General features: G+C 38.8%; 1 protein-coding gene across 4 annotated transcripts in view; it reads left to right on the top strand.

Annotated features, from left to right (window-relative positions):
- Positions 1-14,932, top strand: part of UST (uronyl 2-sulfotransferase) — a 166,497-nt gene that overhangs the window by 88,520 nt on the left and 63,045 nt on the right. For all 4 annotated transcript variants that reach the window (XM_040552751.1, XM_040552753.1, XM_040552754.1 and 1 more), the window contains exon 5: positions 12,952-13,105. In XM_040552751.1, the coding sequence (XP_040408685.1) occupies positions 12,952-13,105 (154 nt within the window). The remainder of the gene's footprint in view (positions 1-12,951; positions 13,106-14,932) is intronic.

Below are 14,932 nucleotides of genomic sequence, written 5' to 3'. Positions count from 1 at the left end.
GTATTTCATTAGGGAGCAGAGTGTCAAGTACCGATTTTGCAGAAGTTTCAAGAATGTGATTTAAATAGGCATTATAAATAGTACAATATTGTGAAGGTGTTCTAGTTTTGCCTGTGCATTTTTTTTTTCTTGTTGATTGAGGAGCGTTGGTTTTTTTTGGAACTATTCAGTTATGGTCCATCTGTAGCGGATAGCAAATTCCATTGCCTATGGAATTTGCTTCTTCCTGTTTGACCTAGCCTTTCTACCAGCTCAACATAAAAACTATGTAATACCCCAGAAACTAAAAAAAAAAAACCAACAGTCTCAATGTATCAGTGTGGTGTTCCTTGACTGACAGCTCAAGACCTTACACAGCACCTCTTGGTGAGAAGCCAGCGCAGCGCGGAGTGGGGCTGAAGGTAGGAGACAACTTAGCTTAAAGGTAAAAGAAGCCCACTTTGGTGAAAATCATTGCTCCTTCACAAGGAAAGGGATGAGGCTTTCTTCAAGGTATTGTAGCAGAACCTTTACTGGAGATCACAAAGTTTTTTCCCAGGCAGCCATCCTGGATGTTAGTCCAGTGAACAAACTCACTTCACCTTTGGTGTTTTATACCTTTGAAACTAGGCTTTTGTTTGCAGGAAGGGATAGAGAATGCTTTATTCTTCTTCCACCTGTGTTTATCGAGCAGACAGGTGGGAGGTAAAGGCATGTTATCTTCACCACTCTTTCAGTAACCTTCAAGGTCGCTGCACATCTTTGAGTGCTTTCAGGATCTGAAGACATTGCTGTAAGCAGTTCAGAGCATTGCATTGGCTACTAGAGAAGCAGATAAAACATAAGCAGAGGCCTGCAAAAAGGGAGTCTGCTTCGCCTCCAGTTAGTTATTGATGCCTTGCAGCTTCCCAAACAGTAGTAGGAAAAATAAACTTGCTTTTGTTTAATGTCCCTGGTGTGAATAACAGCAATGACAGACCGTTTGGATTTTCCTCCTTTGCATCCTGCACCTGCTTATAAACCTGTCAGCACTTAAAGCTCTCTGAATATTCAGAAAAGCATTGTGGCATTTATTTATGCTCTTTAGTTTGTTTCGAACTGGAGAGGGGAAAAAAAAAAAAAAAAAAAGAAAGGCATATATCACTTACATCTTCTTTCCAGAAAAAATCTCCTGTGGAAGTAAGCTAAGGTTTAGGTCACCGGTGAATTTGAGCACATGCATGTTTCAGAGGCACTGTTAGTTCTGTTGAATAAAGTTCTGAAAATTCGAAAATCCCATCCCAACCTGAATGCTTGCCAGGGACATTTTCCTCTCCTTTTGAACAACAATTTAAGAGTGTCTGCTGGTTCAGCTGCAGTCATGAATCTTCATTTACTTTCCTACATTCTTGTCTTTCTTTATTTCAGTACTATCTTTTCTCAATCCAAAAGAGTGTAGAGAGGCAGACAAAAAGTTAAATCTGAACAGAACACATTAAAGCAAATCTTTATGTGAAGTTCTACTGACATAAATCTAATTAATTGCAGCTTCGAACAGAAGACAAAAAAAAAAATAAGTTTCTTGCTGTTTTCTGGTGAGGGAATTTCTGTGTAGCACTTGTCACAGACCAGTTAAGGAAAAACTTTATTCAGAGAGTTTCCCAGCTTGTGTTTCCAGTCTGCATTGTGTCTGTCCAGCTTTAGGAGACATCCCCGTGCCTCAGATGGGTGGCTGCCCTATCCGGTCCATTTCGGGACTATTTCTTTTGGGCAAAATGGTGCTGTTTATTGAATTCTCCTTTGCTTGTGATTCTTGAATGAGGCTTTTCATTAAGGATCATTGTCCTGCTCAGGTAATTTTAACTGACTTCTCCATGTCTGGCTTTCTTCTGATAACCCTACTTTGAAATGTTGTTATCTGCAGAGGTAAATGAATGCTTTTTGGTTTCATACTGGCTGTTGCTTTTTATAAAAAAAAAAAAAAAAAAAAAGAAAAAAAAAAGGAAAAAAAATCTCATGTACCCAAGGAGGTTAAAAGTTGTCAGTAATAACCTGTGCTTAATCCCAAAATGCACATGGCAGAAGCACCCATCACCACTCACAAGGATCTCAAGAATTCCAAAGGTTTGCATCCGTGCATGGATGTCTGCCTGAAAAGGACAAGTGGCAGGATCAGGATGACAGCTGTCATTTAGCTTTGTCATATTCCAATTCCTTTTCAGTATCAATACTGTGTCTACTTAAAAAGAACTGTGGGAACAATTCCATTATTAAAAATACTGTGGGTTTTGTGGCATCTTTCATAAGGTCTCTTACATGTCTCTTTCTGAATTGAATTTTCTACATTAACATTGCTGTGCAAAGCTTCTGAAATGTTAATCAGAAGCAAATAAGAATGTATATGCTCAAAGTAGGTACAGACTTAGATGCTGCTGCTACATTTGCTGAGATGGCAGGTGTTATTAGTAGATGCAAGTAGCATAGTGTTAGACTGTAGAAGCTTTGAAAAACTGGAATAACTTGCAGAAACACAAAAAGCTATTTCATATTTCAAATTCACTGTGTGTTATCATAGATGCCCCTTGTCATCTATTTATTTAGCCTGAGAAAAATTAAGTGGGAAGAAGCTTCAAGTCTGTGGAAAAGCCCCGCTTGAACTCTTAGTAATCTTCTGATGAATTAAGTAACTATAACAGTCTTTGGGCAACCATTCAAGATCATTGGAGTGTGCTCCAAGTGTCACAGATTTCAGAGAAGCAGAAGAACATTTGCAGGAATGCAGATAGGGGCAGCGAGGCCAAGGCTTTGGTTCAGGATGAGTCAGGGATCGGGAGAGTTGCACAACTCCCAGTCTGGATGTGGTAAGGCAGCTTTCTTCCCTCCAACACCTAATCACAGTAGGTGTTTTTATATCTTCGGAACATGCACTTACAGCCCCCGGTTCAAGGAGAGCTGGAAGCCTGCCTGCTCCCTCCTGTCTCAGGGTAAATGAACATTACACAGGAATGTGTTAAAGTCTAAAGGCGTGCCTCTGTCAGTGACTGGTAAGTGATTTTTGCTTGCATAAAGGCTGGCTGGTTAGGTCAGGGTAAAGTCATAGGTGGGAGAAGCATTAAAAAGACCACCCAGAGAGAGAAACAGGCTTTTTCAGGTTTCACCAAAGCAATGAATTCTTTACTTTCTGTAGGAGGAGTCATAGGCCACTAGAGAGTGATCTCCTTTAAAATGTCTTATGATGTGGTAAATAGATGCAAAGAGATGAAGCGTGAACTCAATTTAATCTCACGTTTTAATTAGCCCTTAAATTTCAGTATATCTTATTTGTCTGAGAAGCCAGAATGAATTAACGCCCAGCAGTAGGATGCGAGGAATCGGCCTTTCTGCACTGTTGGGCTGCTGCCCCGTTCTTCTCTTCAGTTGCAGCTGAATACCTGCGGTGTGTCTGCATTTGGTGTCTGTGTGCCTGTGCTTGACAGGAGGGGACAATGCGTTCCTTTTAGCACAATTTTCTAAATTCTAAAGTAAGGCTCATACAGCTGTTCCGCCTCTCTTTCCAGTTTCCCCCCACGCCTAATTCCTGAATAACTTCTGAACCCGTTGGCCAGTTTCAAATGCAATTTGTAAGGCCAGTAGAAAACCCAGAGACAACCACGTTGCTGCAGGTGCCTCCGTTGAAAGGAAAGCCAAGCAAGACGGAGCTGCCAGGCTTCTGCTGGGCAACAGCCAGTGGCCACCACCCTCTGCCCTGCTTGAACGCCAGCCCCAGCTCTGCTGTGTCTTTCCTGCTTGGTGCATGAGGGATGTGGGGGACAGGTTTGGAGGAGGAGAGGAAAATCTGTTAGGTCTTCTGCTCCTGAGGGTACTTGCCTTGAGTCCCTGGCATCAACATAAGAAATATTTCTGGTTTTCTGTTATTCATTAGTAAAGTTAATGTGCAAAGCCCTTGTTTTTCTTGAAAAAAAATCTTTTTTGTGGTAAACAGTCTGTATCAGCATTACTGATTTTTATGTTACTTTTTAAAACAGACACAGAGGCCAATACTAACTAATAAAAATCAGCCTGTTGTAGGGACAGACCCAGTCACATGCAGTAGTGCTGATGAGTTTGGACCCTTTGCTTCAACTCAGACCCGAGTTCTGAATTATGGGTACCAGTACATCACGTGCTATATGAAGCAGATATAGGCAGAGAGAGATTCAGTATGGATAAGTGCAAAACTGTGCTTGATTTCTGAATGTTATTCAGTTTTTGTTGTTGTTATTCTTTGCCAGTTGTGTTCCTTCTGATGCAGAAAATGACAGTTCAACACAACACTTTTACATTACAGCATTCCCTGTTCTTGGGCTCTGTAAAAATGTGTCCATAGCCAAGAAACAAAAAGGAGGTAACTCTCGGAAAAGTAACTTGCCTACACGTCATGCGAATCAGCTGCATGTTAGAAAGCAGGAGCACTCTGCATTGATTGGAAGCTTGGCTTTTGAAAGCCTTGCATGTTAGATTTTGATTGTTCGTAAGGGTTGTATGATACAATGATACGATTTAAAAATGATTCCCATTTTTAAAAAACAGGTCGTCTTGCTTTGCCATGGCTTAACCTGCGCGTGTCTCTGACCTGTCAATTTGGAAATATAATTCAAGTTTTAAATGTTTTATAGACTGCTAAGACGTCTGTAAAACAGTGGTGATTCTGTGATGCTGCTCTCTTTGACTTAAAACAGAGCCATGGAATATTTGTCATAACCCTCCCATTTATTAACAACTTGAGAATTCTTGTTTCTTCAAATTCTCCAGAGCAAGTAATACCACACAGAACGCAGATGTTTTGCAGAACATGCTTATTATGTGTTTTAACTGTCCTCAGCTAGCTTTCGAGAAAAGTGTTCAGGGCAAATGTGTGGAGCTGGCCTAAGAAGATGCTGAATGTCCATGCCCCTTCAAATACAAGCTATAGTATACTCTGCATGAAATGCAGTAGATCGGTCAGCTTGCACTCATTTTGTACAGTTCAGTGGTAGGAGGGATTGGGCTTTTGAAATACCTCCTTGAAATGACATCTTGAAACAATGATTGCAGCCTAAGTTTATGTACTAAAGTAGTTTCATTTTGTGGATTTTTTCTCCTTTAAAAAAAAGAGAATGTCATTAAAAATAAGTTAGAAAAAAAATTATTAACCTTTGGGTAAGCCCTTAAAAGTAGAGAAATGTCAGCTAAACCTATGTGCCCGGCTTTAACACTATGTCTTTATGTGTGTTCATTATAATCTATATTTTTTGCTAACACATCATGAAACACTTTCTACCATCATGTGAGGTCCGCCTTGTAAAGTACACATTTCATGAATGGCCACATGGTGCTGTAATCCCTCCTACATCTTTTTTTCTTTTTTTATACTAAATTTTTTTAATGATGTGACAGTGTAATGATGTTTTTTAACTGTGACTTGATGGAAGGCTAAGCACAAATCTAATGTGGAGTTTGACCTTTGTATGATCTAAGAGTTTGGGGGTTTTGTGTTTTTTTTTGTTGTTGTTTGAAAACATTGCTCTGTAGTGAGTTTTTTCACAGTTTTTTAGATTATCTTATTTAAAATTTATTTCCATAGATTTCCCATGTTCTTCACATCGTAGACTTTTCAGCTTTCATTTAGCAGGTAATACAATATTCAATGAATAGAAATCATTACTTGAAATTTAGTTACTGTGGACTGAAGGCCAGTGGGATTAGGCAAAATGATTAAATTATCCTTTTTTACTGTTGTTTTGGTTTCTGTGCTCATATTTGCACTGTAGATTATATTACCAATTTTGGAGTACATTAACTTGAGAAAGATGTTCATCAATCAGAAAGAGCCCAAAAGCAAGTAAAGGAAAAGATCAGAGAGAACAAAGTGACCTGTGACAAAAGATTGAAAGGGCAGACAAAGAAACGAGAGAGAAGACTGGGAAAGAGGGGACTGTGATAAGATAAAGGAAATACACTGTTCTTTGAAAGTAATGATATCAGAAGTGGTGGTCTTAAATTGCATCAGCAGTGTTCTAGATTAGGAATCTGAGAGAATGCTTGAACAAAGACAACAGCAAAGTAACGAAATGCAATATACTCATGGATGTTGGAGTTGGTAGTGAACACTGCATAGCTGATTCTGCCTTGGGGCAAAAAGTTGGATTGCGGCAATCAAGTCATTTCTGTAGTCTTTCTTACCCTTGTGCAACGCATTATACAGACTATTTAGTTTTGAACTACAGCATATCCTTTAGGACAAAAATTTAAGCCTTGATTCAAAATTACCGATGATGGAGAATCCGCTATCCTTGGTAAATTCTCCTAATATTGAATTGTCCTATAATTCTAAATTTTGAGTTGTTTTTTCCTCATAATTGTTTCTGAGAAAGCCAATTGACTCCTTTTTATTGGATCTCAGAATCCATTTGCCTGCTGCGTGAAGACTCCTTTTATCTAATTTTTCTCCTATGCTATCTTTCGTGTGTAAGTTCTTATGCTGTGGTAAAATCACCTCCCAGCCTTCTCAGGTGTTTTTATTTTCCTTTTTGTTCTCTTTTCAAGGTGAAGGCTCTGCCCTTCTTGACATTTTTTTCATTGCAATGTATTTTTTCATCATCGTGACTCTGCTCTGAACTTTGTGCATGCTTTGCTTGAAAAGGACTCGGAGCGCGGTCAGTGGTCGTGTCGATGCAGTGTCAGGTCTTTGCTCCTCTCTGCTCTTGCATCGTGGAAGACGGGAAACCAGGATCATTTTGGCCTAGAAAATCTCACGCTGCTGATAATTTGTGCAGGCATGCAGGTCCTTACCAGAATTGCTCCTTTCCTGTGAGTGTTCTCTGCTCTTGGTTCTAGGCACTTTGTTTTTGTTTTTTCTGTCCAACAATGCGTGTGTGCTTACATCTTGCTTGCGCTGTGGCTTGCTCAAGTGGCTCTGTATCATCAAACCACTCCATTTATTGTTCTCACCTCTTGCTACTTCATTATCTGAAACTGTTATCAGTGGTTTTCTGCTTTTCTCCTGAACCACAGATAATGATATTAGACAGTAGAGATTCAAGTACTCAAACATGATAGTATCCACAGATCCTTCTATTCGATGGCGATTGCCTAGAATTTCACTTTTGGGACATGGCGGCCATTTTTTCAGTTGTGGTTTTCAATCATGTTACATTGATTTTTATATTCTGTGCATTGTCACACAACATGTACTACTACCAAGTTACAGGGTGTGATGAGAGGTGACTTTTCATTACACCCAGTTTACTGTATTTGAATTTCCATATGGCAGTCAGCATTGTCTTCAGTTGCTCTGTGACAGCCATTTCCACAAAACAGCTGAAGTCCCCATTAACCACCCTGATAAAAGCATGCAGACAGGAAGCTGCATATGCAATACCGAGTGCGTTGTAACTTCTGACCCTTGCCTACATCCTCTGCGTGATAGCCTTCCTAAGAAGTCAGGTCACAAGATTTATGTGAATAACCATCTCAGCCAAATCTGTGCTCCCGGTCAGTTTTGAAGATGCATCTTTTCTGCATACCACATTGGTTGATTTAATACTTCCTAAAGTGTTGTATCAGCTGTGCTACTATTAATGGGGATTTGTCATAATAATTTGTAATTATTTTTTCCATTCCTCTATATAATGTGCAACATTTGCTCTTGATGGAACATCTCCAAATTGTAGCGAAATGTTAACTAGAGGTCTAGAGAGTTCCTGAGCCTGACCTTTTGAAAGCTTTGAATGCAAAGTATCTGGAATTAAGTGATTTTAAATCACGCAGAGTTTGACTTTAGCTGCTATTAGTGTTGTGTGGATAATTAGTGTTTTCACTCTTGCTTCCAGCTGTTCATAAACAAAACCACAAATAGTAGTTCCTTCTCAAGTATTCCCTCTACTTGAGCTGGGGATGCTACATAGACATGGGCAGGAGTTGTATCAGTGTTGGTGCTGTTCATTATCAATTTATATTTCAGACTACTTTGATATCCTTAGTGTAAGGAAAGGCATAGATACAGATAATTTTCAGTATGTTTGCCATGCATGAATGTAAAAGGCTGGCAGAAATACAGCATAAAATATTTTGGGAGATCTACAGTGGTGTAATCTGCCAGTCTAAGGCAGTTTACTAAGCAATTCCTTTGGTATTTTTTTTATGATGACATTACCCAGACAAGTCACTCAGAAGCTGAAATTTCTACTGTTGATGTCACAGCTCCAGAAGGGGTAGTTTCTGAGAGCAGTGTTGCCAGTTTTCACCATTTTACTGTTAACCTTGAACCACTGGGCACTTCGGATCACACCTCCCATTCGAGGCCAGCCCAGCCAAGAATGCAGTCTTGAAATTAAAAGAATTATCTCAGAACACTTTTTCTTTTTTTCCTCCTAATTCCAAAGAAAAGCTTGAAAGCATGGCCACAGCACAGGGTAAAGGCACAAAAGCAAGAAGATAAACTCCTTGAGTTTGGAGTCTGGCGGTACAATGGAGCACCACACAGGCAATCCCTCAGCCTGCTCCTCTGGGATTTGTTGCAAAAAAGGTGGCAGCTCGTCCTTGAGGAGAGTCAGTGGAGCAACCCAGACTTGCCTGATGCCTCATGTACAGAATGGGGTTGCTTCGCCAGAAGTGTTTGTTAATAAGAGAGATTACAGTGACTTTTCATTTCTAATTCTTCAAATAAGATACCTTTTTCGAAAGACAGAATTTGATATGACTGCATCTATTTAAGTCCTGAAAAGCTGGAAGTTGTACGTTGGGGTTTTTACATGATCTCTCCTTGAATCTGTGCTGCAGACCAGGTAATGGAGCTGTAAGAACAATTAATCTGTAAAGCTTCCTGGGCAATTATGCTCTCAGCATGGTTGTATGAAGCTGCAAAAGGAAATTGGGCTTCCTTTCTGAGAAGGACGCAATATACCTATCCATGTTAATCTGACTGTCAGTTCTTCTTTGTTTCCATTATATTTAACTTACAGCAACTAACTCATTTGTTTAAGAGGACATTCTTCACGTTAAAAGAGTAACAGGTTCTTATAGAGTAACGATGTTCTTATAGAGAAAAGGTTGGGAATCTTGATTTCCTCTAGGAACGTGCTCTGCCTATAGGGATGAAGAAGCCTGCTTCTGCTTGTGCAAAGAGTTCTGTGCTGAGCAGAACTGCAGCAGCCTCCTGAAGTGAAGTGACAGGACTGCATTCATATTTAACCTTCCTTTAAAAAGGAGCTTAAATGAAGAATTACAGGAGCTGAGATATCCTCCATTTTACAGCAAAACAAATTGCTTTGGTTGAATTTCTCGAAATCTTTTACTGCTTTTTTCTTCCTGACTTAGATGGGGCTTGCTAACTGTTTTGGGCAAAGGTTTTGCTCATGTAAATAATAAAATCAGAATTCATCAGAGAAGTTTTTTCTATGACAGAGTTGCAACATCTGGCATATTTCTCAGCCTTTTTTTTCCTTTTTTTTTTTTTTTAAAAAAAAAAGGGATGGGGAAATGCTACAAATGAATCTAAGTATCATTGATTGAAGCCTGCAAATATGCTAGTTATTTTGATGAGGAATCTGAAAATACATCTGTCACAACAGAGTAATTAAAATTAACGCGATGTAATTGTATATGCTAAATAAATCAGAAGCTAAGTGCAGAAAGAGCATTGCGGAGGATCAGTATGTACATTTTCAGCTCTCCGTTGGAGAGGTTGTGTCCTGTCCTACTCAACCCAATTATGGCAATGTGCTGCTGGGCGTGAGAAGGATCCAGTATATTTACCAGGCAGGATCCAAATGTGATTCCTCTTATAGAATATAAGCCTTCTGCTCAGGCCTGGAAGAGCATAATTGGGTTTCTTTCTGAATCCTTCACAACAGATATTTGGATATACATAAGATGATACGATGTATAATGAGAGCACTGTATGTTGTTATTGTTTGCAAGAGCATTTTCAAGTGGGTGTTATTAATTTGAAAAGTTGTATTTGGGAGAGCTAAGTAATATTTAATATGATGACTGATAGATATCTAAAAATGGGCAGAATGTACTTGAACAAATGGAGCATTGATTTTCCTTTTTCTTATCTAAACAGCCTAAGGTTATTGATTTTTAACCATTAGGATTTTTTTATGCCCTGCAACTGCTGCTTAGCTTCCATCAGAGTCCCAGTACAGTCTGTACAAACAAATGGTTGGAATTTGAAGTATTATAAACCATGCTTAAAAAATGCAGATTTGAATAAGAGCCAGAACAGATTTAAGTTTTCTAAAAATTCCCTGCTTACTGCCTGACAGAGCAACTGCAGCTGGGTGTATACCAGGCCGGTTAAAGTGTGCAGGAAGTCAGAAATTTGAGCTGTGTGGTGTTTTGGGAGTCCACAGTCTCCATTTCCAAAATGAGAAGTTCCTCTGCAGTTCTTTGTGAAAGAGTGACTTCCCATCCCAGCTGTCCTCTAGGGACAGACAAGCCTCTTCTCTCAGAGCTGTTGGTACTGAGTTTACAATTCACGCATTCAGGGACACGACCTTACCAGAAAAAGAGCAGGCTTTAATGCTTTGGGTGGTTAGTTATGCAATCTGACCACTCCTTTTACTTCAGAAAAGACAATGATTATTTGTTGAATATTGTATCTAGACAAATAATAACTGCCTGGTTTTGCTTTTTTTCCTCTGCTGAGGGGCGTTTAGGCTTAGCATCTTCAACAAACCCCTGGCTGGATACCCCTGCTCTTTTGCTTCTCTGACTCTTGTAATCTTTCTCTCTCTGTCTTAAGACAACTTGCTGCTGCTGTCATCTGTTCTTGCTGTTTTCATTGCTTCCCCTTTTCTTTACTATTCTCCTCTCGCATCTGTCTTTAGATTACTGTCGATCTGCATCAAGCAGCAGGAAAATAATATGTTTGGTAATTTAGGTGCAACCTAATCTTGCCAGCAATTTCACTTGCAAAAGTAGTTTTCATGGCTACCAACCATGGCATTCACCTACCTTTTTCTATTTAAATGTATATTGTCAAAGATTTATGTCTTTAATTTTCTATGGTAATTGCAGGAATGTCTGTTTTTTATGTAAGTTTTATTTCTGCATAAAGGCAAAGACAGCAGCAAAAACAATCTCAGAGAAGAATTCAGGATGCTTCCATTACAGACATATGTCCAAATTGGGCTATGTGCTAATCAGGAAGCAAGGAGCATCTGCCTTCTTAATTGGATTGTTTCAAAGTTTTCTGCTGTCTGTGCATCTACAAATTATGAGAGTGATCCTGCAACATTAAGGTCAATGAGATTACTGATATGCATAAATAAATAATTATCTAATTACTGGTATACATGAATAGATATGCATAAATAATAAGTTATAAATATACACAAACCTTTGCAGGCTGTGTTTACTGGTCTGGGGAATCATGCAGAATAAAAATAAAGTTGAAACTGGGATTTTTCTCATCTCTTACTATAATTCATATTTTTAAACAATTTTGCTGTGTCTTTAATATTTATGAGGAGCCCTGATCTTTTGGTATATATATTCAATTATTTATCTGTCTCAAAAAATGAAGAAAACCTGAGAGTTGTGGGTTTTTTTCATCTAAATGGTGTCTTCTGTTTTCTCTCTTCTAATCTAATATTTCACATTTTAAAATAAAGAAATACAACCTGTGGCTTAGAAAATCATCTGAACAGCATTTAAATACTTAAATATGGCTATGTCCTTCACCTCCCAAAAATAAAATATGAGCTAGCGCCTAGCTAAAGATTGTTCTCCTATAGTGGGAAAACACTGTGGAGAAACATAATGCATGCTCTTAGATCAGGAAAATTTCAAGTTGAATTTATCCTAGGAATAACAACTCTATCCAAATAAGTTTTACTTTGCTCTGTCTCACATCATTTGCAGTCCATAAGTCTGTTGCAGAGCATCAATGTTCATCCTTCTGTTTTGACCAAGGAAGAATATAAGCACCTTTCCTCTTTTCTTCCCCTGGGTTGGCAATTAGCCCTATTCTGCTAGTGATATGTGTTGTTGTAAAATAAGCAGTCAATATTTTAACACTGAAAATACATTAAAATCACATGCCTTATCTTCTCAAGCTCTCTTTTTCCTTCCCTTTCTCCTTTTGTATCCCATATATTAAACTGAACGTGTTTGTCTTAACTACCAGGAGGAGGGAGGTACTCTAAACTGCAGGTATCTTTGCTGTCTTTTGCTTTTGAACAGACCCTGGTCACAGATGATTTTACCCCTTCCTTTTCCTTGGACTTGTGTGTACTTGAAATTAATACTGCCTTTTTTTTTTTTTTTGAAGCAGGATTTTTCATATTGACTTTTTTTTTCTTCCATGAAATGCAGTACGAGTGCAAGGCGCTATATAACCACTAAATAACCTCAAATCCAGCAGGTGGGGCAGGTTTGGGGATGAGAGGAGGAATACCTGCGCAAGTTACAGCAAATAAATAGATGGAAATACCATGCATATCTGTCAGTTCATCCAAAAGAAGCCTTTTGAAATACGCTTGAATGTTGCAAAATCCTTAGCACGTTCCCACTCCTACTGTACAGATGAAGGTGATGCAAAGCTGCCCTATGGCAGTTAGTGTCAGGCACTGCCTGCTCTGACATGACTTTCCAGACGGGAAGCAAGTGTTTAGAAAAAGAAATGTTCATCCTTGGATTCAGCTGCAAAGGTTCTTCATCTGAAAATTGTGAGGAGAAAATGGAGAAGGGTAATCCATTGACACAGTGGAAAAAAATGGTCTTAAGCTAAAATGTTCGTAGTCCACATACAGCTTAATGTGATATCATATTTACCTTTAGCCCTAAAGAAATCTCATGTGCTTTTACAGAGTTTTGTAACTAGTCATAAGCATCTCAGCTTTACTTCTAGCCTCGTAAATGCTGTGAACTCTGTAGAGAATAGTTTGAAAGCATCCAGGGGAAAGACACATACATTTGCCTATCTGAAACCTTCTGGTAAGATTCACCCATTTTTCTTTCCACCAGGTTTGGAGGAGACCAGCCAGTGTACATCAATATTATTAGAGATCCTGTCAATCGATTTTTATCCAATTATTTTTTTCGACGTTTTGGAGACTGGAGAGGAGAACAGAATCACATGATCCGTACCCCAAGCATGAGGCAGGAGGAAAGATATCTGGTATGTTTAAACAAAGGCTCCGATTATTGATTTCCCTGCATAGATACATAATGCTGATGTTCAAACTGGGTGCTTGAAAAGTGGGAGACATGACTTCATCTTTCTTGGTCCTTAGTTTGGCCATCTTTAATGTGAAGACTGTTGCTGATGAATTCAGTTATCCTGTTTGATCCTGTATAAGCTGGCAGCAAGTCCCAAATGCCATTGAATTTCAGTCCTCTCAGTGAGCTGGATCTGGACCGTACAGTAGTTAGATGTAATAATTCTGCCAATAGTTATCATTGGGAATATTCAGATAAATTTCTAGGCTGAAGCTGTGGCTGTAACTATGAAGCCTCACTAGAGGAAAATTGGGAAAAGGAGCAATTCAGTGCACCCAAGTCTGATATTTTTGCTGGTGAGTTGTGCAGTTTCTTCACACCAGGGCTCTCATCTCATTTCTAGGTTTGACTTTGTATTCTCTTTTGGATTAAGAAGATGGTAATAATGCTTGACAAGCTGCTGTTCATAACATCAGTTTTTTTTTTGCACAACTGCTGAACTATCATAATGCCCATAAACCTTTGTCACAGATGAGGATCCCATGTCAGTAGGTGTACAAATGCTGAGTGAGGAACATGGAAGTAGGGGGTGCTGGTTCACTTGATGCCTGATAACTGATCTCTTTGCATGCTCACCACCACCTACCTAAGAAGGCAAAAAGGTGGAATTAAATATTAACTTCTCTATAATGGAGATCCAGTTTGGTTGGACTCAGCCTTCAGCCACACATGATCCTGCAGAGAGGATTCAGTGACACAACTGTGACAGGACAGCGTGATGTTCTCCTATGAGATGTTACAAGCCAGATATACTGAAACATATGGATCTACTTCCTCTTGTGTTTGTATGGGTTTAAAAGCTAAGAGAAAAAAAATCACCTCTTATTTTCATTTGTGTTGGGGTATTCTTTAGGAGGTTATATTTAATTATTTATATGCAGGTACACATATGTACACATACACAAATTGTTAAAAAGGCTACAAACAAAGGAAATATTAAGTGGCCATCTGTTGAGGACATTAGTCATTTTGTTGAAAAGGCTGTTTGTCATTCTGAGACTCTGATCATAACCATCATAACCTTCATCAAAAATATATTTTTTTTTTTGCTTTGATCTCCAATTCATTGTTAGAAGCCTGGAAATGTTTTTTGGCATCTGACCTCCACCTCTCCTTGCAAAGTTTGATTGTCAGTCACACTGCTCAAAGAGGGTGGTTGGTCCTGTCAGAGTAACATATAGGCCACCTGCCAGTGAAATTAATTTTAATGAAAGCCACTCATTCTGAATGTTAAGCATTTTTAAGACTTCTGCTATTCAACCAAGTAATGTATTATGTGACTGTATTTTAATCTTTTCCTCGGTGCTGCAAAAGAATCTGCTGGCATGCATTTTAAAACTCAGGTAATGGATTTTGTGGTATAGTAGCTTCAGAAGCCTGCTAAATCAATTGCCTGGTCTAGCTGTGAAGAAACTAAGCAGTTGGTTTTACCTCTGTGCGTGTGAGCCAGTGCAGCACTTTAGCGCACAAGCGATGGCTGTCGTGATTGCTGTCCTTGTACCTCTCACAGGTTTTCCCTAATATTTGCCTTTTTATTTTACTGAAAATTCACCATAAAGTGTTGCTTTTTTGCAACTATCTGAATGATAAGCTTGAAGTTAAGAGATCTCAATTTCAAATGCTTAATGATAACACTAACATATTAAATAATTTCTATATTGATGACAGAATTAAACCTAAATCATTTGGGATGAGGTATGCCTGACTGTGAGCAGATACTTGGAAA

Source organism: Cygnus olor, chromosome 3 (assembly GCF_009769625.2).
Source record: "Cygnus olor isolate bCygOlo1 chromosome 3, bCygOlo1.pri.v2, whole genome shotgun sequence".
Lineage (NCBI taxonomy): Eukaryota > Metazoa > Chordata > Aves > Anseriformes > Anatidae > Cygnus > Cygnus olor.
This window is presented reverse-complemented; position numbering and strand designations above follow the sequence as displayed.